General features: G+C 34.6%; 1 protein-coding gene across 2 annotated transcripts in view; it reads left to right on the top strand.

Annotated features, from left to right (window-relative positions):
• The window catches only part of LOC145680492 (glycine receptor subunit alphaZ1-like), a 52,072-nt gene extending 25,747 nt beyond the window's left edge, over nucleotides 1-26,325 (top strand). For both annotated transcript variants that reach the window (XM_081751076.1, XM_081751075.1), the window contains exons 4-9: nucleotides 892-1,118; nucleotides 5,404-5,486; nucleotides 8,094-8,228; nucleotides 17,467-17,671; nucleotides 19,016-19,208; nucleotides 24,975-26,325. In XM_081751076.1, coding sequence (XP_081607202.1) covers nucleotides 892-1,118; nucleotides 5,404-5,486; nucleotides 8,094-8,228; nucleotides 17,467-17,671; nucleotides 19,016-19,208; nucleotides 24,975-25,223 — 1,092 coding nt within the window. In that variant the 3' untranslated portion in view covers nucleotides 25,224-26,325. The remainder of the gene's footprint in view (nucleotides 1-891; nucleotides 1,119-5,403; nucleotides 5,487-8,093; nucleotides 8,229-17,466; nucleotides 17,672-19,015; nucleotides 19,209-24,974) is intronic.
• The last annotated feature ends 377 nt before the right edge of the window (nucleotides 26,326-26,702 follow it).

Below are 26,702 nucleotides of genomic sequence, written 5' to 3'. Positions count from 1 at the left end.
CTGTACTTTGCTGCAATACAATTATTGTACTTCGTTGCAACAAAATTCTCATACTTCGTCATTTAAAATTCCTGCACTTTGTTATGACAAGATTTCTATAGTTTTTGCGACAAAATTCTGCACTTTGTTATAACAATGTTCCTGTAGTTTGTTACAAGATTCCTGCACTTTATCATCAAACAATTCCTATAGCTTGTTACGACAAGATTCCTGCACTTTGTTATGACAATATTTTTGTACTTTGTTGTGACAATATTCCTGTACTTTGTTTTTAGAGAAGCTGAGAAAACTATTTACTTGGCCAGGAGGGAATTTATACGATTTATTTGAATGATTGATTTTGCTTTAGGTCTATATGTAACACCTAGTTTCAACGAAACAAACTAACTAAAATAAGTGGACTCTGATGGAACCACGGTGAAACTTAAATTAGGTGCAATTAGGGGCGGATCCAGATCCGACTTCTGGGGGGGCGGTGGGTTGTCATACTGCTACTTATAGCTACTTTTAACAGCTTCAAACTCTGGTATGGATTTTATTTATATGTATAAAATAAAGTTTATTCTTCCGAGGGGGCGATCGCCCCGATCCCCCCTTGGATCCGCCACTGGGTGCAATTAACGAGTATCTAAATCATCGTCCAAGATTGCCTCCCACGAACACTCTTTTATCCACACCAGACACCATCATTTTGATTCTAAAATCTCAATTAACGACACTTCGCCACAGACACCGAGTAAATTTTATTTAAAATATGGTTCTGGAGATTAGGAAGTGCAAACACCATTTCAATAAATATTTATTTTTAAAAAGACTGAAAAATTACACATTAAGTCGGAAAACAAAATAATCCTATTTAAATCACTGAGTATATTCTTCCTTGGTTTACAGACAATTAAAAGTGACGTAAATTTACTGTTCAATTGGGAAGATTCTCGTCTAAACATGAGCGTTCCGAAGAAAAAATTTCGCTTCCCATTGGATCCCAAAGTGAGACACGCTTTTTGGAAACCAGAGGTTTATGTTTATGAAATGAAGATGCTCTCTACAGACAGAGGAGACTCCGATTCCATTATCACTTACCTTTATGGTTACAAGAAAGTAGGATACATCATACGGTAAGAATATTGATTACTATGTGTATTTCTCTGCCTTTTTTTTTTTTTTTTTTAATATTCTACTATTCTGGTATAATAAACATATTCGCTTATCAAGAAGTCCTTAACTTTCTTTATCTCAACAATACTAAAAGTTCTAAGGGATACATGAATTATCTACATTAAAGAAGGAGAAGGAGAAGAAGAAGAAGAAGAAGAAGTGAGCACATACAAAGCATTTTCGCTTCCATGTTAAAAGTTTCAATCAAGTATCACAGATAATTTTCAGTAACAAATCTAGATTCTGAAACTCCTCAGAGAAAACAGCGGTAAATTCAGTTATCCCCCCATAATAGATTATGAGTAGATAAATCACACTTAGTTTGTGAAAATCGATTATAGTACTGTTACATTACAAAGCAAAGAACATTTATAAATAATGAATAAATTATCATTTATGGACATTTACAAACAGTGAGTTTTAAGTTAAAATATTGCAATTTAATAGCATTGGCAAATATTCAAATATTCAAATGGAGTGGTTACTTTACTTTCCAACATTTGTTACGAACTTATTGGTCGACAAGGAGTTTAACATCTCTTTTCAGCATCGAGACTATACGAGACGTGGCCATACAACTTTTAAAATGGGATCCAACCCATCAAGAACTAAACATACACACTGTTCTGTGGCCTATATAATAACCATATAGACACGAGAATGTAGTAACCCACTTTCACCACGGTGTAGAAGGGTTATTACAATTTATAGTTTGTCATATTTCAGGTTCTGGTGTTGATTGAGACTCCCACAGTAAAAAATACTATATCAGAAAGTCAACTAGCAGCCTATAATTCCTTGTAATATTTATTGGATGATGTATTATTTAACAAAGCAACGTGTTCAATATATATATATATATATATATATATATATATATATATATATATATATATATATATATATAGTTTAGTTAAGGATCAACTCAATTCTTATAACAGCCACTTTCTAACTTTACACAATATAAATAACATTCATTCATCACATATCATTATATTTATTTTCAATATTCATTTCATATTACTATCATATTTATCACATTATTTTCTTTTGAGGGCTGATTTAGTAAAAAGACACTAAGATCATCTCATCAATATATACATATATATATCATCATCCAGTTAATGATCCCTTTATTCTGCATTATGACAACTAATTACTTTACTATTCGGTAGATTTTAATTTGTAATATATATATATATATATATATATATATATATATATATATATATATATATATATATATAAAGTTTAGAAAGTTGTTAAAAAGACCGTCCGGCCACAACTTTTTTTTTTATTTTTACATAAGTGTATGGTTTAGATGTTATTTTCAGATATTTCATGGCCCCAGAGTAGCCGAACAGAGCCGGTCGATTTAAGGAGCATTCCACGGCCCAGTGCAGCAGAACATAGTGAGTAGTTATAAAGGAGTACCCCACGACCCAATACAATCGAACAAAGTGAAAGTTAAGGAAGCACTCCGACCGAACAGAATAAGAGATACGGTATGTGGCCAATCTCTAAATAGACTGACACTAAGGTGTTTGTGCTCCTCTTTTCTTAGATGAATTTTGGTCCCTTTTGGCACTGGCGCAAGTGTAAATCCCTTTTTTTGTGTGTGTGTATGTCATGTGACACCAAGTAAAGTGTAGTCTACTTTGTTAACAAATAGCACGTGTCTGGCCGACAATCACACACACACACACACACACACATTATATATATATATATATATATATATATATATATATATATATATATATATATATATATATATATATATATATATATATATATATATATACAGGGTGGTACACGAAATGATCCACCATTCCACCATTTGTTTTTTTAATCGTTTCAGGGGAACAATAAATCGCAATGTACACTTTTACAGCAGTAGCAGTACAGTTTGGAGAAACAGTTGAAGAAGAACTTGACACCTGTCGCCTCTAGAGGGCTACTTTTCAAAGATGACAAGAGCAGACTGACCACAGAGCAACGCTCAACAATCGTGCTTTTGTTCCATGAATCAAAAAGTGTTATTGTTGCTCAAAGACGGTTTCGAGAGAGGTTTAATACCCGATGGGCTCCCTCCAACAAAACCATCCACAGACTGTATGAAAACTTTCAGAGGGAAGGAACAATATTGGAGCCGAAGCGTCCTTGACAGAAGCCTGTGTGTTCGCCTCAGAATATTGAAGCGGTTGGAGTTGCAATGCAGATAAGTCCTGGGAAGTCGACAAGAAAGGCAACAGTGCAACTTTGCATATCAAGACGTTCGGTTCAACGAATTCTGAAGAGTGACCTCCATTTATATCCATACAAGATGACCGTTGTGCAACGACTCACAAATGATCACAAGCAGCAGAGATTAGTGTTCGCGCAATGGGCAGAGGGTAAGCAACGAATCCTTCACAATGTTTGGTTTTCTGACGAGGCGCATTTCCATTTGGACGGAGTGGTCAACAAACAAAATGTGCATTTTTGGGCCAATGAAAATCCACGGTTGATTCATGAAAAACAACAATATGCTCCCAGGATTACAGTGTGGGTTGCAATTTCCAGTCATGAACTGATTGGGCCATTCTTCTTCGAAGAAACAGTAAACAGTGAGCGGTACGTGATTATGCTCCGGAATAACTTTGTCCTGCGGTTGCTTGCTACTGCTTTGCCCATCAACACGCAGTTGTTCATGCAAGATGGAGCCAAACCGTACACTGCGAATGTTGTCTTGGATTTCTTACACGAAAGTTTTCACATGCGCGTTATTTCTGATCGATTTCCAGACCGGTTTCATGCTGGACAATCTTGGCCACCTCATAGTCCTGATCTTAACTCAGTGATTACTTTCTGTGGGGGTATTTGAAGGAAAAGATTTTTCCGAAACATCCTAACAATTTGGTAGAGCTCAGACGACTTCTTGTTCAGGCTTGCAGTGAAATTGATGAAAACATGTGTCGTCGGGTAGTGAATAACCTCAGTGTTCGATTAAATGCAGTTCAGATCAACAATGGCGGCCACATTGAACATGTTTTGAATTAGAACATTTCTCCACACTACACTCTTTCTTGGGACGTGCATTTCTTTCTGTTCTGATTGTGAATAAAGTTTTTATTTAAAAAGAAAATGGTGGATCATTTCGTTCACCACCCTGTATATATATGGTATTTTGGGGTCTGGACACATATTTACTCTGACACAATAGACACAAATTGTGTCTACGAACAACTGAAAAATAGAAGTCATAAAAATAATTCTTCATTTGATATTTTTTCTGTCCAAGATTGACCTTTAATTGTTATTTAAACTGTATTTACTACGTTTTTATTATACCCAACATTGATTTACAGCTTAGTGCATGACAAAGGAATCAAAAGCTTGCACACCATAATATTTTATATGTCAAGGCCTACTATCATACCAATTTCAGTGTATGACTTCTTGTTTTCGAATATATGACCCAAAATTTGAGCTTCCATAACTCGGAAACCTGTACATCGTAACAACGGATAGCCTGTACATCGTAAGACTTCAAACGCTTATATGAAAGATAAGGGAATGCCACACAATGTCAAGTTTGATCCCGATCCGACGAGTCGGTTGAACTCGTTCGATATATGGCGTCCTTGATATTTTAGGGAAAAGTCAAATTAAGGACGAAATACAATGATATTACAAGTGTTTGCAACTATTGATGAAAAAATTTTGCAGATCGAAGAACGTTTTCTATTTGTTTGATCAAATTTTCTATTATTTATACATTTATTTCTTCGTTCATTCTGTCCAATTTCATTTGAGAGCTGCTGCTAGGAATAATCTATCAAATGTCAAAAACCAATCAAAAATGTTTTCCCCTTCAAATCCCCTTCAAACCAATCAAAAATCCCCTTCTAAAACTGATCAAAAATTGTTTAAATCATAGGCAAACATAGGAAGACATATTCTTCTTGGATATAAATTTTGATTTTCTTTTATTATTATATAGAAGAAGTAGGTTAAACTTGTTGACGTCACCTGTAATTTGAATGAATACAAATAAATATTGTATTTTATTTTTTAAAGCTGTCTTTATTTATGTTGTTCCATATCCAGCTCCCTCAGTCACACTGTCAATTTCATCTTGGGTCCAACATCATTGAATTATACAATTTTAATTGGTATAATAAATAATAGTCCTTAATCATTCAAATTACTTGTATCTATGTACTTGGATCATTAAATTTCAACAACAAATGTTTATTTCAGAGCATTTCTCACTTTTGGTTGTCCATTCGACTTCTCGATGTACCCAATAGATGTGCAAGTATGTCCTCTCAACTTCGTCGTAAGTAAGTATATTATTATTATTATTATTATTATTATTATTATTATTATTATTATTATTATTATTATTATTATTATTATTATTATTATTATTAAGATGAATGTATTATACAGGGAGACGCACGGAAAATAACCCGTGTATCGCATGAATAAAAATGAAAGTGATCTTGTTTGTGATCGCATTATTGTAAAACGGTTGAAACGTCGAAATGAGTTTTGGAAGAAAGTACCTACCTCGAACTGGACTTTTATTGTGTCACTTTGTTTAAAATGATTATCCTATGGGGGAAACAGAGTTCTAAATATGTGCCAAAATAGAATATCTCAGGAGCACCTCAAGTTAGAAGATGAAAATAAGTATATAAACATGGCTGTTTTCCGCGATAATGAGATAACAACTTCAATTTCAATGTGGGTAAAAAAACAAATGAAATTATCTTCTTCTTCTCCTCAGGTCAGTAATCTTTCAGTTGGTTTGACGCAGCTTTCCACTCTATCTTATCCTGTGCCGAACTTTGCACTTCCCTGCACTGTCTCTTCCCTACATTTTGCGTTATTTGGTACATGGGGTATTTCTATCGATGCCTTCCTCTAGATATTCTTCCTTCTACCATTCCCTCTATAGTTAATTGGATGATTTCTCCATGTGTCATACATAATGTGTCCAATCTATCTTCTTTTCGAAATATGCTCCAGTATACTCCTCTTTTCCCCTACCATTTCTAATACTGTTTCAATACTGATTCATTGGATGATTTCTCCATGTGTCATACATAATGTGTCCAATCTATCTTCTTTTCGAAATATGCTCCAGTATACTCCTCTTTTCCCCTACCATTTCTAATACTGTTTCATTTGATACCTTTCACTAACCTAATTTTCAACATCCTACAATGGCACATTTCGAAAGCGTCTAACCTTCACCTTTACTCTTCTCCAGAAGTTCATGTCTCACATCCATACAACGCCACATTCCATATATATGTTTTCATCAGTTTTTTCCTGAGTTTTATGTTGATGTTTGCAGTTAGAAAGTTCTTTTTTTTTTTTCGAATCTCTTTTCCGCCTTAACGGTCTGGATTTTACATATTGTTTGGCCCCTATTATTGATTGTTATTTTATTCCATAATTAACAAAATTTCTGCAATTCTTCCATCAGGTGATCTCCTATCTTGATCTTCATTTTTCTTGTTATTTCTTTTCTTGCTCATATCAACTTTCGTTTTACTTTTGTTGCTCTACATGTTATATTTGCTGCTAAGTACTTTTGCATTCTATTTAGACTTGCCTCTATTTTTTTCATTAAAATTTCAAATTTCAAATCTAAGCATGACCTACTCCTGTCCATTCCTGGGCTGTCAGTATCCTTGATTTCTATTATTGTTCCTTTACTATAGACATTCAACACATTGGTGGCGATAAGCATCCTTACCTAACCTTATTGAAATAGCAAGGCGCAAATAGCGATATCATTTATCATAAGGCAGGCAAGTGATAGTACAAATAGTGATATCTTTTAGCATGAGGCAAGCGAGTGATATCGCACGTAGTACCGACATCTATTAGTGTGACTGTTTATTAGTGTGAATTAGCGTGACGCACACGGACAGATGGAGACGTTTCTCGTTTATTATTAGGATATGACATACGGTTTTTTTTTTCGTGCACTACCTTGCATATTACGAATTTACAAGTGCATTCTGCAGTTAATTAAATCTTGTAGTTGATCTATATTTCTCGGGAACCCAGTTGTCTTTTCATGTTTGACATGAACTGCATCATTCATACAGAGCTCATTCATGGCTAAGCGGTTAGCGTACGCGCCTTTGGCGTGGGAGTCCCGGGCTCGATTCCCTGCGGGAGCTCATGTGGTTTGGATTCCACGTTAGTCAGTAGATCCACATCTTATATAGCCTCGCTGCTGAACGGGACGTTAAACTCAAAATCAACTCAACTCCATCTCAATACATTAACATCAACGAATGTAATATACAATATTTCGAAACAGAAACTTTATTTAAATGGTTGATAGACGAACAATTGCTAGGAAACGAGAGGATAGATTGCTAAAAAGGAATGAAATTATGCTAAACTAAAATCAGTTGTTGAACTGTTATATGTCTCTTGAGAATAAACTGATTACAAATTAATGATTTAAAAAAAAAATAATAATTCCAAGTCTAAAAGTATCAAATTTCGAGACCACATAGGAATAAAATGAAGATGGGAGTTTTAACGAAAAGCTTGATCTAAAAGTGCCCATTTTACACTAGATCCATGAGACCATGACGATTATCCCTTAAATTCTGTAGATGCTCTGTTATAAAAATAAATAAATAACACTTACATTTACACTTGCTCTATGGTTCTGAGTACGACCTTAATTAAAGCGTGTTCTTGTTACTTATCGAGTTTTGTTAAAATACAAATCATTAAAATGTTTTAATATTTTTTTCTTGATTTCTGAAATTTGAATGACGTACTTTGCATAATGATTTGCTTCTATCATAGGCACCACTATGATGTAATTTAAACAGACGTAAAATTAAACCTAATGAATTGAAAGATAATATAGAAAAATATTTTCACCTCTGTTTTCTTGCTCTTGATAGTTGGGCCTAGTTTGGAAGAGATGGTATTGGTTTGGGACAAAAATAATGTGATCAGCCACACTGAATTTCAACTTCCTCTTTATAATGTAAAGATGTGCGCCCATCCGCAATCTTTCATCAGCACAGTAGCTGCAGGTAATTTTTGTAATATTTGTAACAATAAATTTCATATGGATATATGTTTAAAATACAGATGTGAATAACCACTATTTAAGTAATTTTAATATTTAGTATTAATTCATGCTTAAGAACATGCACATCCTAGGTACAGAATTGATTTTTATCGTTACAGAACCATTCGTTATGATTGGTTTTTGGTTTGTTTTGAGTTTGACGTGAATTTAGCCAAGGCTAGGGAGATATGGAAGTACAGCCTTACCTGGAATTAGAACCAGATGAGCTCCCACCTGGAATCGAACAATTAGCCTCAACTGAGTTCACTATAAATTCTGAAAAAATGAAATGAAATCTTTAAGTTTTACGTCCTACCATTATGGCGGCTAGACTAAAGGAGACGGTGATGAAGTAATGAATGAAATAGTAGAATGAAGAAAGTGGGAGGAAAAATGAACTCCGAGAAAACCCACGAACCAAGGACCCCAAGCACCGGAGGTGAAAGCTCTACCACTGATGAAAAAATTATCCGGGGAAAACTCACCCTCAAGAGTAAATTGCACCTTGTAAAATTTTAGTTGGAGGTGATTTATACTATATTGTAGATTTCTAACTAGAACATTTATTTACGTAATACGAACAAACTTCCTAAATCATTTTTTGGGAAAATCGTCCGGGAAAAACTCACCAAAAATAAACTACCTCTTGTGGATTTTTCCCAGAGAAATAATTTATACAATAATATAGGATTGTTAATGAAATATTGATTTATAGAAAATGAAAAATCGTTAAAACGATTTTCGAAAAAAAAAAATCACAATTGTTTTATTTTCACCATTAAGTAAACTACCAAAAGTATGTATAAATACATTGAAATCTCAAATGCATTTTTTTTTTTCACGATCATCGTACTTTCTTCACCCTTATTGTTCTCAAAAGAGGCAGATTGACAGAGAGAGAGAGAGATAAAGAGAGTAACAAGAAATAGTATTTAAAATGTTAGGTATTATTAACTTTGTTACTAGTTTATATCAATCAAATTGTTAATACGTAATTGAACATTCAATCGTAATTTCGTGTAATCAGTATACATGGGCTACGTGTACTATACCCTGGCCGGCGAACGATGATTTCTGACAGCTCAGCTCGCGAGGGCGACTGAGGAGTGCGGTGTTGCCATGTGCTTCTCGCGCAAGGAGAGGATCGTCTGCTTCCTCGTTGAGGGTGACAGGGGGTGAGTGAAAGTTTGGCAATGTGCGGTGGTTACTATGGTGACGCGACAGGTTCTGAGCCTAAGGTTGGCTGACCTGCTGTCTTCTGCTCGCTCGTCGTGACCTTGTGCAAAGCTGTCAGAAATCATCGTTCACCGGCCGGGGTATATTATAGTTCACAAAGCAGATGGAATTAGAACAATAGGTCTTGAAACAAGAATATTAAAGTATGATATAAACGTTTGTAGGAAGGTTTATTTATTTCTTACTTTATAACTAAACATTAAATTGTAATATGTAAGATAATCTGAAAAGACAGATCATAAAGACGATATATGGTCGGTTATAAGGAGGAAAAGAGGCCGACAAAAAAGTCAGGGGAAATTTATATTGAAGTGGGATAGTCAGGGAAATTTAAACTAAGGTATCTGTAGAAACCCTGGCTTGTCACACACTGTTCAATTATCTTCATTCTACTCAACTTGGTTCAAGCAACTCTGTGTTCTACGTATTTCTGTGTGTAGTCCACCATCCTGTTCAATTGACTATCCAATACTTATATATCAAGCCAGGCATCTCTCCTCCTTTGTTGAATGTTCATTGGCAATATTCTGGTTCTAGAAATATAGAAACAAACTATTGCTTATACCACTGGTAGAAGTACCCATGGTTGGATAACTTTGAAATTGCGCTATTTATACTCATTTGAGAATGCTAAATCAAATGATGCAATTTTTAAACGTATTGCTCCATATTTAATGAGTCATGAGAAAAATAACTTCAAAATTAAGATATATATCTAACCTTGCGATTATCTTTCTCGTGACCTTATTGACGGGTATGTTTAAAAGTAGTTTCGTAGAATTCAACACCCTCAAATGAATATAAAAACGCAATTAGAAATTTATTTCAGCGTAGTTATTTTTGGTTACCAGTAACATGAGCGGTAGTTCTGCTCCGTTTTTGTTGTGATATATGGACCCTGTTCTTCCTAAAACTTCGATTACGTTTAATCACATTTTCCTTTTTACTGATTAGAGAAACATTAAGTTCAATTCGCTGTAATCATGAGAAATGCTTAACTCACAATACTGTACACTACAATGTACTGTAGAAAAGAGGTACTTATATAAAAAAGAATTAAACTATTTCTGATGAATGTAAGAACGTTATAATGTTAGAAAACACCAAACATATCATAATATACTAACTTTTGTGAATCAAATGGGCTGTAGCCTTATAGGTTTTCGCTCAGCCTAACAATTGAGGAGTTTGATGCATTAAGGGCATAAGTCTGAAATATGCATTTGGAGAAAAACGATGTTGAAAATTTAAGTAGTGTTTTTTTCTTCTTCTTCTTAAATAAAACAATGTAATATGCAGCATTTTATCCCGACAATGATTTGAAATTTTGGCAGGAAACTAGACAAGCATGGTAAAAGCGACTTATGCGTTTGAAGCGAAAAGGGCGTAAACTCGCTTACGCCCTTATTACATCAGACTCCTCAATTATGAAAAATTACTATGTGATTTTAGAACTTTAATAGATACTTACTGTTAAAATTACATGCCTGAAGAATTATCGTTATGAAGAAGATGAGTGACAACCGTACCATAGGGATGTGCATCTACCCACGTATGTGTTATGGATGTTGACGATACTATCCTTTCCAAACGTGGTATCGTCAGTGAACAGTATTGATGACTGAAACAGCATGATGGTAGTGAACCACTGGCAGAATGTTTCACGTGGTAGGAAATCCGCTTCTATCAGTACTTGTACCCCTTTGTAGGAGGTGTGGGTACAAAACATTTTCATGTAATACACACCACACAGACTAACATCTATTTCACGGCTAAGTACCCTTGTACTCGTACCTGGCTCATTGTCCACAACTTCTAACACACGTTCGTCCATAACAGGTGTTCGAACAGGACGGAGTCAACCAACATCCACATACTTACTGTCCCTGTTTCACATACGCGCCAGTAAATTGCAGCAAACATCTTGTATGATGATTTGCGTTTATTACAAAAACGCTCCTGATAGAGTCGTGCTGCTTCGCGCCCATTGCCATCTGCATGACCATACTGCTGTAGCTGGAGCACGAGAAGTTCCTAAAAACTGTAAAAGTTTGGCTGAAGTCGGTATATTTAGAAATGATAGCGTGCCTGATTGTGAATTGAAGTGCAGTGCTTTAAATAGAAATATTAAACTTTCGGATATTTGCAACAAAGACAACGATATTGAACAATCAAAATGTAGATATTGTATAGCAGCAATTAGTAACCAGAAAACAAATGACGATCAATCGTGCTTGGGTGAATCATCTGAAAATAAACTAATAAGTGAGCTGATTGAAGAAATACATTCTCTACGCAATATTATTTCATTGCTGACAAACGATAAATGTGCAGGTGTGTCGAAGCAACATTATAAAAAAAAATCTGAAGATGTACTCTTTCGTACAAGGGAGTGCAGTCCGCTATGGAGTGAAGTGGTAGCAGACTCAAGAAAGCAAAGTAGTTGCAAAACAAATACTCAGCAGTCTACAAATGTCCAGCTGTTACAAATGCAAGTGCCCAGCAGTTACCGGTACAAAACGAGTAACAACAAACAAATGTATAAAGAACCAAGAAGTATCAAAAATATCCTCCCTAAACACAAGGAAATTAACTCTCACAAAAAATGCATCAGTAATTCCAGACTGCACAGTGTTTTACGAGAAGTACCGACGCAAAACAGATTCGCAGCTCTGGAAGATGTATCCGGAGAAAATAGTTATGTAACCACACCATCTCGGAGTGCTTATCAAGTGAATAGCAACAAATCAAACTGTTGTTCGACTGACAGCAAAAGCAGTGCAAGTGTAAATTTAACCATTAGATCTATTGGTTTAAGACCAAAAAGTGTATGTAACATACCTGTAAGTAGTGCAAGGGAAGAAAGAAACGAAGTAAATGAAGTGCTTATTGCTAACAGTGTAAAAAGTGCAAGGAAGGAAACATTTAAAAATGCTACAGTTGAAATGCCAAATGAGAGTAAAGAGAGCAATAGTTTAGTTGTGAAAAATGTACGTGCTGAAACGAGTACTGGTAGTGCGTGTAGTAATATGAGAAAGTCAAGTGAAAATATAATGAGTGAAATGAAAATGGGCTCTGATGATAATAATGGGGGTAGTTCAATTGTAAAATTAAAGTGTAGTGGTATCACACCGAACTTTTCTTCCAAGTCGCTTGATCCTGCTGCAGGTTCTGTAGAAGGATCTGATTTAAGGTATGATGTTAAAAGTCCTATTACAATTTTAGCTGATAGTCATGGTAGAAACATTGCTCAAATGTTGAGCAATACGCTGGATGACAGTTACACAATTTTCAGTTTAGTAAAACCTGGAGCTCCAATGAAGGAAGTACTAAAGGATCCTTCAATTAATAATCTCTACTCAAAAACAACGGGAACATTAATTATAATGTGGGGAGCTAATGATGTATATTCAAATAGAAGTGAAAATTCTGTCTCAGTTTTAATCAGTGCTCTGTCATTACTCAAAGATAAAGTTTGTAATATAGTTGTAATAGGCATTCCAATTAGATATGATCTAATCGAAAGCTCGTGCGTAAATGATTTAATTAAATCAACGAATAGAAAATTCGAAAAAATATGTAAAGGTCAGCCTAATGTAACCTTTGTTGACCTCTCAAATCTAGGAAGAAACTGTTTCACCAAGCATGGAATGCACTTAAATAAGATAGGTAAGAAACAGGTAAGCCAGCTACTGGCTAAGTATATCCAGAACAAGAAGAAGATATGCCATGCTATTCCAGCAACATGGAAAGTTCCAACAAATAACAACAGTCTTTGTTTAGCGAGTAATAGTGTAGAAGATGAACCAAAAGCTAGCAATATTGTAAGTACAAACAGGAAAACAAGCATTAGCACACCGGCTAGGTCATGTAACAGTAAGTTTTCGCAAAAGTCAATCGACGAAACGATCTGTTCTGGAGTAGTAAATGGAAGACAAAATTATGCCATACTATCTAATGAAGAAGATATCAGTGTAGAATCGAATATTGCAAATAGGGGTGCTTCAAATGACATTGTTTCTCCTCAAGAAATTACATCACATCAGGACAATATACATAGGAAATCAAAAAGACAAAGAAACCCTCCAACACATCGTCCGGATTATTTTTTATGGTAGGATCATCAACCCAAAACAAAGACATCCGTAAAGAAAATTCCAGTTTTGATAAACGTCTAATTGACAATAAATTAAATCTACGGTCTAGTAAAAGTGATACTGTTGGAGTGCAGACATGTTATCAAAGTATACAGTCTGACAACTTAGGTTACAAATATAATAGCAATAATATAGTCATTTTTCATCAAAATGTACAAGGGTTTACGTTTCATAAAAAGAGCATGTTAGAAGAACTACTTTTGGACAGACTGTTAGGAGTACATTTAATTTGTATAACAGACCACTGGTTACAATCAGGCTGCTTAGAATACCTAGGCATTCCTCAATTTGAGCTAAGAGCACAATACTGCAGACATAATAGATATAGAGGAGGGGCTTGTATATATGCAAAAAGGGACCTAAAAACGAGACAATGTACTAGGTTTAAATATTTAAATGTAGAAAAACACTTTGAAAGTTGTGCATTAGAAATTGTAGATTATAACTTTGTAATTGTATGTGTATATAGAACTCCTGACAGTGATATAGAAATCTTTATAAATAAGATGGACACCATACTAAATTATTTTATAAAAATCAAGAAGACTGTCGTAATTGTCGGGGATATCAACATAGATTTTTTACAGCCGATAAAACACGAGGTAGAACTTCTTCTAGATTCATTTAATATGGAGGCAGTTATTAAAGTTCCCACACGAATCACAAAATGCTCCAAAAGTGCAATTGACCAGTTCATAGTGAGCAAACATCTTAACTACAACACAGTAGACGTCTTCAACAGTGGTTTTTCAGACCACCTTGCCCAAGTACTCGATGTACATGTAACTCCCAATAAAAGTTTTTGTAATACAAGAACAAGTAATGTAACGTACAAAAGAAAATTTAATGATGAAAATATACAATATTTTAATCACCTCCTCAGGGAAGAAAATTGGAACGAGCTTTACTTGTATAACCAAGTCAATGAAGCTTTCAGTTACTTCATTGACACCATAACATTCTATTTCAATCTAGCATTCCCTGTTGTAAAATGTGTAACTTCAAGAAAACAATCAAAACCCTGGGTAACACAAGGGATCAGAATAGCAAGTAAAAAAATGAGACTTCTTAACAAGGCTAAAACACAAGGAAATCTATCACCATATACAGAGACATATTACAAAAGATATAAGAACATATACAAAGAGTTCTGAAAGCAGCAAAACAGTTACACAATGACAAAATCATTAAAAAATCCGATAATAAGTCGAAGGCGTTGTGGAAACTAGTACAAAGCGAGTTAAGTGTAAACACTCGTAATGATGACGGTAATTTAGAGGTAATTAAAAATGGCAACGTAATTAAAGATCCTCGTACAATAGCTGACCTATTTAATAATTATTACAGCAACTTATCAAAAACGTACAATAGTGAGCTAGCAATGCCCACGAAAATATTCTCAAAAACTTGCAACAATACAATGTATCTGCATTCAGTTACAAATGCAGAAATAATAAAAGTGGTGAAGAAGATGAAAAGTAAATGGTCAGCTGGCGTAGATGGTATACCGCCAAGTATTGTAAAGAAAAGCATTAAATATATTGCTGACTCCCTGTGTTTCCTCATAAATATGACGTTCTTAAGTGGAGAATTCCCTAGTATATTAAAAATTGCAAAAGTAAAACCAATTTATAAAAAAAGGCGACAAATCAGAGCTTGAAAATTATAGGCCTATTTCACTTCTCTCAACTTTTTCAAAAATTTTAGAAACCATAATGAGTATCCGGCTATCGTCCTTTTTACTTAAACATGATCTAATAACACACGAGCAACATGGCTTCCTAAAAGGGAAATCAACGGAAACAGCAATATATAATTTTGTAGAAATTGTACATAAAAGTTTAGATAGTAAGGAGAAATGTATAGGTGTTTTCCTTGATCTTTCCAAAGCATTTGACTTAGTGTCACATAGAAATCTTCTTTCAAAGCTCCAAGATTATGGAATAAGAGGCATTGCGTCCAAATAGTTTAAATCGTATCTGGAAAATCGGCAGCAAGTAGTAGAAATTACATACAGTAACAAAGATACAAACCAAACTACATACTACACATCAGGAAAACAAGAAATATCATGTGGAGTGCCACAGGGATCCGTATTAGGTCCATTATTATCTTTGATATACATTAACGATCTACCATGTAATATTGCTCCAGCAGAACTATCCCTTTATGCAGACGATGCTAATATCATAGTAAAAGGGAACACAAGTGAGGATGTTGAAGGTAATGCAAATGAAATCCTTCATAAACTATCTCAGTGGATTAAAGAAAATAAGCTTAAATTAAACATTGAAAAGACACAAGCAATCAATTTTCATCATATCCGCAACAAACATACGCAGCCTGTTAATATTTCAATTGAAAATAACGGAATAGACTATGTGAACTCCACTAAGTTCTTAGGAATCTGGATAGATAAAAATCTCTCCTGGGATGTACAAATAACTAAACTTGGTAAAAAATTAAATCAAATTTATTTCGCAATTAAAGTACTCAAAAATGTTTTAAAAGAGTCTACTTTAAAAACGATTTACTTTGGATTATTCCAGTCAAATTTAACATATGGCATTATATTTTGGGGAAATACACACAAAGCCAAGGTAATTTTTACAATACAGAAACGAATAATAAGAATGATGGCGGCTGCTAAACCAAAAGATCACTGCAAACCAATATTTTAAAAATTTCGTATACTCCCAGTACCTTGTTTGTACATTTTAAATCTACTGATATTTGTAAAGAGACATTTAGAAGGTGTTCTTACGCAGGTAGAAGAAAAACATGATCATGATACAAGAAACAGAAAAAACTTTTCCATTGTAGAACACAGAACCGTATTATATGAAAAAGGGTGTAAATACGCGGGTATCATGCTATACAATAAACTTCCCAAAGATATAAAGACTCAAAAATCTGTTGCTAAATTTAAAAAAGAACTACAGAAATATTTACTAAAACACTGCTTTTACTCGATAGAGGAATACATGAGTTGCTAACAGAAAAAAACTACATTATCTACAGTAACCAGTGTCGTTGCTTGTTTTTAGCATTTGATATATGTTCAAGGATTTCTACATACACTGCAAGTAATAATTACTCTTACTTTATTTTTAATAATATCATGCAAAATGTAATGGATAAGATGTAAGGTGTAATGTTTAATTATTAACCTAGTGTGTGTAATTTTCACTATTATTGTTCTTTTTACTTTTGTGTTTATATATAAATGACGTGTCCACTTCATATGCATTGCAATACAGTGCTAAATGTATGAAAAAAGGACGAAATAAATACAATACAATACTTGAATAGCATGCCGGCCTGTTCGCGGTTTGAATAAAACACCATGTTTTAGTGAACACTGCCACTTGTCCATTCAACACTCGCAGCACAGTACCGCACTCCTATATTGTAGCGTCTTGAACACAAGCGCCACCTGTGTGTGTGAACTGAACAATTAAATATTGAATACCAGTGCCACCTCTAGACTCTCGAGACCGCCATCTCTAAACTTATTGGTTTCCGATATCTACAGCTTCGAAGTGGATAGGTCGTGTTTCCATGCTTTCGGCCCTCGCTAACGCTGCCAATATGTTCATAGGACCTTGTTTGCTTATCTCGGTGTCAGGAATCGCCCCCCGACATTTGTTACACAAATTAAGTTACAGCCTTACTGTACCAGTATATATATGTAGAGCAAATAAATATCAATTAACTTAAACGTATACTAAAAGACAAATATACCAGGACCAAATAACTTTTCATTTCTACATAGTTTACATATTTGTTTTTGTTACTTTATTGCAGAAACTAAAAATGTCTCCGTGTTACGATTTCATATTGTAATGAGTCGACTTCTGAAGAGACATATTCTGCAAACTTACTTGCCAAGCACTGTATTTGTTGTTGTATCTTGGGGAAGCTTTCTAGTGCCACCAGAAATTATACCAGGAAGAATGGTGCTTCTTGTCACCACTCTCTTATCGCTAATAACGCTTTTTGCATCTAACAGGTAGGCTATGTATAATACTTTTAACTATACAACAAATAACGTTGATCCCGTTCGCTAATGATAACGATCAAATTTCTGTCAGAGTAGTATATGATACGAGGAGTTGTTATTTCAAACTGTAATATGTGTTTTCAACATTTCCATATACAGTTTTAATATATTTTATGTATGTTCTGGAATGTACTTTAGTTCTTGAATTATCAATATTGATAGTTCTTGAAGTCGTTGATCCTGTGAGTGACCTAGATCAGTACTTCTATTTCCGCAAGATTCGGTGTTTTTCATCTTGTAGCGTAGTCGCTAATGCTCTCGCCTTTGGTGCGAGCGGTCCCATGTTCGATTCCTGGTGGGACACTCGATAGAAAACATATAACAGCGCTTTCAGGTCAGCCGTCCTGAGTGAGGTTTTTCCTCGGTTTCCTCATTCCCACCAGACAATGCCGGGATGGTACCTAACACACAGATCCCAGGCCACTTTCTTCCTGGCCCATCCGGATACTGTAGTGGTCGAGGGACGCCATCCCTCACCACATGACGGCTTTAGTCAACAGATGCTCGTAATGCCCTAAAATTTGTATAATTAAATAAGTCTTTCACTTTTATTTTGTAAATCGGAGAAAATTGATCTAAAATTATCAATACTTACGGTTTGCAAATATGATCTTTATCAAAACTTTGTGTACGAAGCAAATTAAAACCAACATTACACATAAGAATACTTCAGGCTGATTGAACGATTTTCAAATCTATGCTAGTTCTCTGTAGAGCAATTAAAAATTCGAATTGACAAAACTCAGAAGCCTCAAAAGTATGGACGCCAATTTTGTGGTTATCGTATAAAGATAGAGCTTTATATACTAAGGTATTGTTAACATTCGTTCACTATATTTGCAAAAAGCATTCATTCTGTAATCGAGCTCCTAAAATAAGTTGTGCGCTGAACAAGGTATTTTTCTATGATTTAAGACATGCGCTGATACTGTTATCAATGTAGCAATTATAGTGATTGTTTAGTTTTGTGTGTCAACGAAAATATCTCATTATATTGATATTATAATGTGTATCATCAAAAAATATTTCTCTTTACTTTTAGTTCCATTATGAACTTTACGAAATATTGTAAAACACGTAATTTTGATATCAAAGGGTAAGTTTTCAGGTTATAATCACGAAGGGGAGAGTTTCAGATTTTTGTTTGTATTTTGTGTTTCTGTCTAAACCTTTAGTACTATTTATAGTACTTTGTTATTTACAGCACTATTATTATTATCTTATTTTTAAGTAAAACATTTAACTTTAAGGAATTGTTAAATACACGAATTCTATTTTGTCTTATACTTTAAGGGGAGAAATACCTCCAGCGATGGAAATTAATTGCATAGAGGCATGGCTACTCTTCTGCATAATGTTTGTATTTATGGCTCTGATCCAGTATGCATTTATCTTATATTTGGAGCGGAAAGAGTCTTTGAAAGAAGATCAGAGAAGGGATTTCATGTTTAATGGTCGCTATTATACACGATCGCAGACTAATAAGGTAACGAATAGTGATTTAACTTGATATACGAAATTATTTATAATTTTGTAATAGCTCGTTTTTACACTTTTAAAACTGTTGCTTTAAACATAATTAATTTAATAGAAATAATATTGTAATGCAACCTATAAGTTTGTAGGCCTGACAATGGAAATACAATATTACGCTTATGATCAAAATCTTGGCTTTCCAGCGTTTTATCCTCGTTATTTAATTTAAAATGTCCATTGTGAAATATGGTTATGGCATTTGCACTAAAATTTGAGAATACATGGCTTTTACCTTGTCTTACACGTAATCTTAAATTCAAACAAACAATATATATGACAACCAGCAAACAGTTCTTGAACCTTACAGTGCCAGGTCACATTGAAGTAAAGTAGGTGTTCGTCACCGCTATGCTAAGCTTTGAACTGTCACTGTAAAATTCTGAACGTTGATATGGTAGATATAATGGTTGTATTAGGTAAGATTAATACTTCTGATATCTATGATAGCAATGTTTGTTCCACAGACTGAGAACTGAGGTATCATTCAGGTTTGTCGTCACAAACTTGAAGTTGGCACCACTGGGTATGGGATCGAGAAGCGTACACACCCTGCTACCACGGGGAATGGGAAAGGCAACAGACAATCAGCGCACGTGGGCAACATACTGAAATCAAAAGACACAGAAAAGCTAAACATTGAAATTGCTAGCTTTTCCAGACATACAATCGTGATTGTGCAGTGACAATATCCCATCTCAAAAACCAAGGTATGTGTGTAAAAGAAGGATTTATCGAGTCATCAAAGGTGTTCTGCAAACTGGTATTGCACGATACAACACAAATTCAGATCTCAGCCTACAGTATATAACCAAAGGATGGTAGAAAAAAACAAGGAAGTTGTTTATGAAACAACTAAACCTGTTAACATGACAAGCTGCTACAAAACTGAAGATTTCGCATATTTCCGTGATGGGAGACAGGGACACAGTCGCAATTCGGTCCCGTAAAAGACAGAAGGTGGCAATGATACGAAAAGAAGACATTGATAAGGTGAAGAAGAATTGTATAAACAAGCCATACCATTGAGAGGTAATTATTTCTTCATCATTGATGATGAAACATAGATCGATTGGGATACCTCAGAGTTGAATGCTAACGAATATGTCTCCATTGTACCAGACAGGGGTGTAGCCAGCAGGTTTGTGTAGGGGGGCCCGTCGTTTTTGAGGGGGGGCAGCTACAATGTACAAAGCCAAAAAAAGTGTTGCTGCTAGTGTTTTTGAGGCCTGAAAGAAAGGAAAATTTTGGTTTTCTTCTGGAAAACTAAAGACACTATTTTAGCTTATTATTATTATTATTATTATTATTATTATTATTATTATTATTATTATTATTATTATTATTATTATTATTATTATTATTCATAAATTATATTCAAGATGGTTTTTATTATGCTTAATCAAGAACTACTGCCCGGGACCAAACGCTATACTTTTGTGTATAACTATAAAGGTAACAAAGAAAATTCTGTCCCTTTTCGTGGAAGTCTGTGTTCAATTGGACCTCATATTGTGAGTTGAATGCGAGTGGAGATAAGGCGAACGTCAGTTGTTGGTGTGGGTTGTGCCAACATACTACCTGGTAATGGCAATTCAGACACACCGTGAACTTGCGTAAAAACAGAGGGAACGTGGGACATCCACAGAGCGTCATAAGAGCATGTATGCTGAACGAGTTCAAATGGAGGTCAAATGCCGCTGTAGCGGGACAGAAGATATTCCAGGCCTTTGATGAGGGTGTCGTGACGACGCGGACATGGCAGCGATGGTTTAACAAGTTTAAGGACGATGACGAAACACCCAAAAACATCACGTGCCGGAAGACCAACACATGTACAAAGAGGAACTGGGACTACAATTCAGTGTGTGGAGAAACCATTCGGCAGCACATCCATCAACTTGTGAAGCACTAGAAGTTGGGTCAATGGGTCTCACATATTTTGACTCCGGGCCAGAAGGAAACGCGGCAGTCGCCTGTGTTTATTTACTGTTTCGGAGCCATATCTGTACAGGGCGTTGACATGTGATAAAAAGTGTGTCCTATACGAAGCTCCACGGCGCCGTCATCATTGGTTAGCATCCCATGAACCGATTTCAAAACAGCCGAAACCTGCACTGTACCAGAATAAGGTCCTTCTGTGTGTTTGGTGCATCGTGCATCGGGAACTGCTACCAGCTGGTCAGAGTATCAATGCAACTGTATAATGTCAACAGTTGAGCTGTGCTCAACAAAAACTCAGAACTCTGGAGCCATCGCTTCTGAATTGCGTTTACGGGACAACGCTAAGTCCCACGTGGTTAAGATGAGTCAGGACACCATTTTCCGCCTTGGATGGGGAACAATATTGCAACCACTATATTCCCCGGGTATTGCACCATCCGATTATCACCTGTTCCATTCTTTGAACAATCACCTTAGAGGATGCCAGTTCAAATCCCTAGTAAAAGTCCAAAATGCACCTGACAATTTCTTCGTTTCACGGCCCACCAAGTTCTACCGCGATGGATTCCATGGTCTTCCAGAACGTTTTCAGAAGGTCGTCGATTCTGATGGGAACTATTTTTGATCTTCCAGGTGACATATTGATGTTCGAAGGTGGTGGGTGAAAAAGCAACAAAACTTTTCTTGGTTACCTTTAAATTTAAGACCTTGTATACAGAAAATATCTACACAAGATTGATTTTCTTTGAAATTTCACTTAATTTCTTTACGGTTTCCTGACAAAAAATATTTATTATTCGTGACTAAAAAAAAAAAAAAAAAAATTACACTGAGTAGAAATAAAAGAGAGAGCGAATGAAATCCAAATTGAATAAAAGCATTGTTTCTCACCAAATTTTCCATCCTCTATGTCTTTTAAAACACTTGTTAAAGCATATAAAAATATACTTGTTAAAGCATATAAATCGCAGTAAATTGTGTAATCTGCTGTCACAAAAAAAAAAGTATCGTATTTTTCGATCGGTATAAGGAAGTGATACTATACTATTTTTCGATGGGTATGGAAAAAAACAATATTTCTCCTTACTATTTTACCATAAATTATTAATTGTCAATAAGATTTGTTACTTTTAAATGAATGAAGCGAGATAATTTTACTATGATGTTTTAAAAGCTGGTCATTTGGGGGGGCCAGAAAACCATTTGGGGGCCCGGCCCCGATGCCCCCCCCTTGGCTACACCCCAGGTACCAGATGTACAACCCTCTATAGAAGCAATCTTACAACTGAAATTCGAATTTCCAAAGATGATGATGGTCGGGTAGGCAATGGTACAGAATGGGAAACTGTTTTCAGCGTTTGCGACCGACGGAGTTCTGAACAATGAAATATGCTTCTCATTGCAAGCGGAAAATTCTGTTGCTATGCTACGTACTCTAAACATTACCGACCCTGTTTCGTTTTGGCCTGACAAGGTATTATCATATTATGCGCGCAGGACCATCCAGTTTTTGGATGACAATCAAATCCCATACATTGCGTACGTGGAGAATCCAACGTGGGTGCCCCAGTGTTCTTTCATTAACACTGTATCAGTAATCTGGCGAACATCTTGTGTGCTTACTCACTTCAGCGGCTGTAACTAGGCAACTAATGATGTTAGCGAAATAAGATAAATTGCAGTTTGTTGTCTAAACCTACCGTTAAAGTTGCCGTAGCGCGCTCCCTCTGCCGGTTAGAGTGCTATTTCAGAAGTTCGTTTTTTTTTGGGGGGGGGACACGCTTCGTATAGTGTATACTAAGCCAAAAGATAACAAATGAGCAAATGTAGTGATATAGTTCTGAGGGAATACCTATAGAAAACCTCATGCATATTGGTATGTTGTTTGGAGTTCACATTTTTATCGAATTTCCTCAAAATTACGTAAAGTTAGAGGCAGAACGACTGCAAAATAGAACCACGAATACTTAAGCGTTTAATTCTATCTTAAGAGATCAATAATTTTCAGTTTAGGTATACGAGACAAACATACACTGAGACAAACAAGAATTAAAGACTTATTTTTTAAGCTTCTATGTAAGAAGTTACATGATATTAGAGTTTATTATGTGAATCAGAATTTGTAAATTCAACGAAGTGTGTGTGTAAGTTCAGCTCCGAAAATACTACACCTCAAATTCAACTTATAAGAGTAGAAAAATATAAGATTATGTACTTACATGTTAGACGGAAAACTAATGTTCCTAGCTTACTAGGAGATGTGTGCTTTTACTCTCAAGCTTAACATCGTCTCTCTGAACTTTGTGATAGTGCTCAGTCCATACCTTCGCAATCGAATATTTTATTGAACTCTTTCTAAGCTGAACTGGTACATTTGTTGAAATTTCATATTCAAAATCGGTGTAACCGTTATTATGAGGAAAGCTGCCCATAAAAGAAATTACTTATGATTCCTAACGCACAGTTAATCATAGGTCTGACACTGAATGTACGTACACATTCCATTCTCTCTAATATTTTCTTGTGCTACCAAATATATTGCAAGATTTCGACATGAGTGGAAAATTTGATTTAACAATATGGAAGAATTATGTTGTGAACATTTCGTTAAACATTCAATCACTCAAAATTCGTCTATATGCTATTATACATATCCTATAATGCTGAATAACAAGCACAGGCACAATTATTTGAAGAAATTTCATATTTGTTTAGAAAGAATGTTCTTTGCATACTTAATGCATATTCCTTCATATAATTATTCCTTCATATAATAATTCTTTCATATTATAATTGGAATATAACTGTATATGTAACAAATGTTATATCCGCCAAACATATTATTTTTAATGTTCTAGTAAGGTTGTTCTTACATACATCTTTTTTTTTTTTTTTTTGTTAGGCTGTTAATACGGGTAATTGCAAAACTCATGGCAACTATTTTTTCTCTCCAAAATGGTAATAAATAAAAAAAATTGAAATATGTAAATGAAAGGTTAGTTCATATGTAAATATTACATGTAGGGAAATGGATGAACACACACACTACCATAAAGATATCGCACGAGAAGAAAGGCGAAAAAATGTTGTGGTTTCAAACGTGTTTTACTCTCAATTGCAGCAGTACAGAATAGTACATTACAAACTACGCTCATTCCATGACAGGGTGTGATGGATTCTTTGGGAGATTACTTCGAGGGACTCGAAAATGTCACAGGTACGTATTCCTGACCTGTACTATTGAGTATTGTTTTAATTGACACTAAAACACGTTTGAAACCACACAATTTTTTTCGCCTTTTTTCTCGTGCGATATCTTTATGGTGCTGTATTTGTTCATCCATCATCCTACATGTAATGTTTATATATGAATTAACCTTCCATTTGTATATTTCAGAATTAATTTTATTCATTACCATTTTTGAGGAAAAAAATAGTTGCCATGGCTTTTGCAATGACCATCATGTATTTCATAAATATTTCAGCTGTTAGTAGTATATTGTGGTTTTCTAGGAATAACACACTACTGTTCACAGCACTACCACTATACGCCACTTTATATGTACATACAAAATTAAAACCACACTAAAAAATGTAGCTGTGCCTAGACGTCCTTTCTCCTATGAGAAAAACTGAAATAACTATCTCCATCATTAACATTATAATTTACGCCTACTCATATAATATTGATAAACTTTAAAATATCGCACAGTTGTAAGGATCAGTCTATGTATATTACTTTTCATTTAATAAAAAAAAAATATTTAAATTTCAGGGACTATCAAAATCAACTCAAAAAGCCAGATGCCCTTTCCGGAAACAGCTATTTAACTTGAAGAAGTTATGTCTACATCCGGAACATAACCTGTGGAACATTCACGATCGGGTTTCGATATGGTTATTTCCTTTGTGTTTTCTACTATTAACTGCATGCTACTGCTATATTGTTGCTGTGAAAGCAGAGAAAAGAACTAAGCATAAACTCGATGAAGTGGAAGAGTGCTTTGCAGCTTACGATAAATAAATTTATCAGAATAAAATATTTAATTCAAAATGTACTTACAAGTTAATAAATACGAAAAAATCTTCTATTGGGTTTATTACACACAGAAAGATTGTAATGAAATGTGAATGAAGCATATAAATGTATGTAGAATTATTGTGTAATAAATTACAATTATAGGCTATCAAAGAATGTTTATAAACCAGTGTGTAAAAGAATACTATTATTGTTGTCATATAGTATGAAATTTGACAATGCTAAAAGCAGTAAAGTGACAATCAGGGCCTGGGGACAACAACTTTAAGTTTCGTGAGTAACAACTTTCAAAATGTAGTAATTTTCTCACGTCATCTTTTAAATAATCTGAGTCATTCTCGATTATTAAATTTGATGTTTAATTTTTGTGAGTCTAGTGTATGTTAGTTGAGCCAATTATTTTCTAATTTTCTTTACAATTTCATACAATATGACAATACATTCAAATCAATTTTAAAAGTACCATAGTTTATTTTCATCAAACTTTATCTTCGTAAGAGAAATAAAATTTAAAATCTCTCAACAAAGCAAGTTTTCATTAAAAATAATAGTTGTGTAATAGTTTCGGTGACTAACTAAAGCAAAATTAACATCCATAGTTATTGGATTAACTTCGGTGCTGAAGCTTTATCTGTATCTGCGTTCCTGTAGTAGAAATTCGGTTATACGCTGACCAACAAAATACAATATACAACTTACTTTAAAAAAAATTACAAACATTTTGAAAACCATGAAATAAAAACAAATCGAAGCCACATCGTAATGTGTATGATAAAATGTATTCATAAAATACAACCTAAATAATTTTCTACAAAATATCTAATTATAAACACAAAGCTACAGAGAAACTAAGGTAACACTGAATATTTACTAATCTAAGGCAGTGAATAATTTTTAATAATTAATTAAAACTTACACTGGTGTAGTATATATATATATATATATATATATATATATATATATATATAGAGAGAGAGAGAGAGAGAGAGAGAGAGAGAGATTTGTTTAAGCGGCGTTGCATAGCAGTTTGCTACACAAAAATCCTAGAAATACCATTCAAATGAAAAATTGTATTACATAAAGTGATCCATTTATAATCATAATATATTACCGAGGTGAGCTATTTTTACAACAGAAAACAGTATATCATCTTTCCTTCATGAAAGAACGATTCTCCTTCAAGTTTATACAGTTTAAAGCTTATTGATGACTCCACTTGAAAATCCGACGTTACATGTTTAGATGTCTGTTATGTTCTCAAGAACACGATCTACTACGGACTATAAATCATATTACTGGAGGCCATAGAATTGACGACAAAGAGACCATATCCTCTTTGGTAGTTTATTCTACCTGTAAAGAAAGCATCTCAACGAGCTTTCGAAATCTAATATCCAAGCTTATTTTTAGGACACTAGACTACTAATAAAAACGGGATCTTAGCAATACTCTCTCTTCTGCCGT

This window comes from Thermobia domestica, chromosome 3 (genome assembly GCF_964235325.1).
Source record: "Thermobia domestica chromosome 3, izTheDome1.hap1.1, whole genome shotgun sequence".
Taxonomy (NCBI): domain Eukaryota; kingdom Metazoa; phylum Arthropoda; class Insecta; order Zygentoma; family Lepismatidae; genus Thermobia; species Thermobia domestica.
Note: the sequence above shows the minus strand (reverse complement) of the source record. Positions and strands in the feature narration are given on the sequence as shown.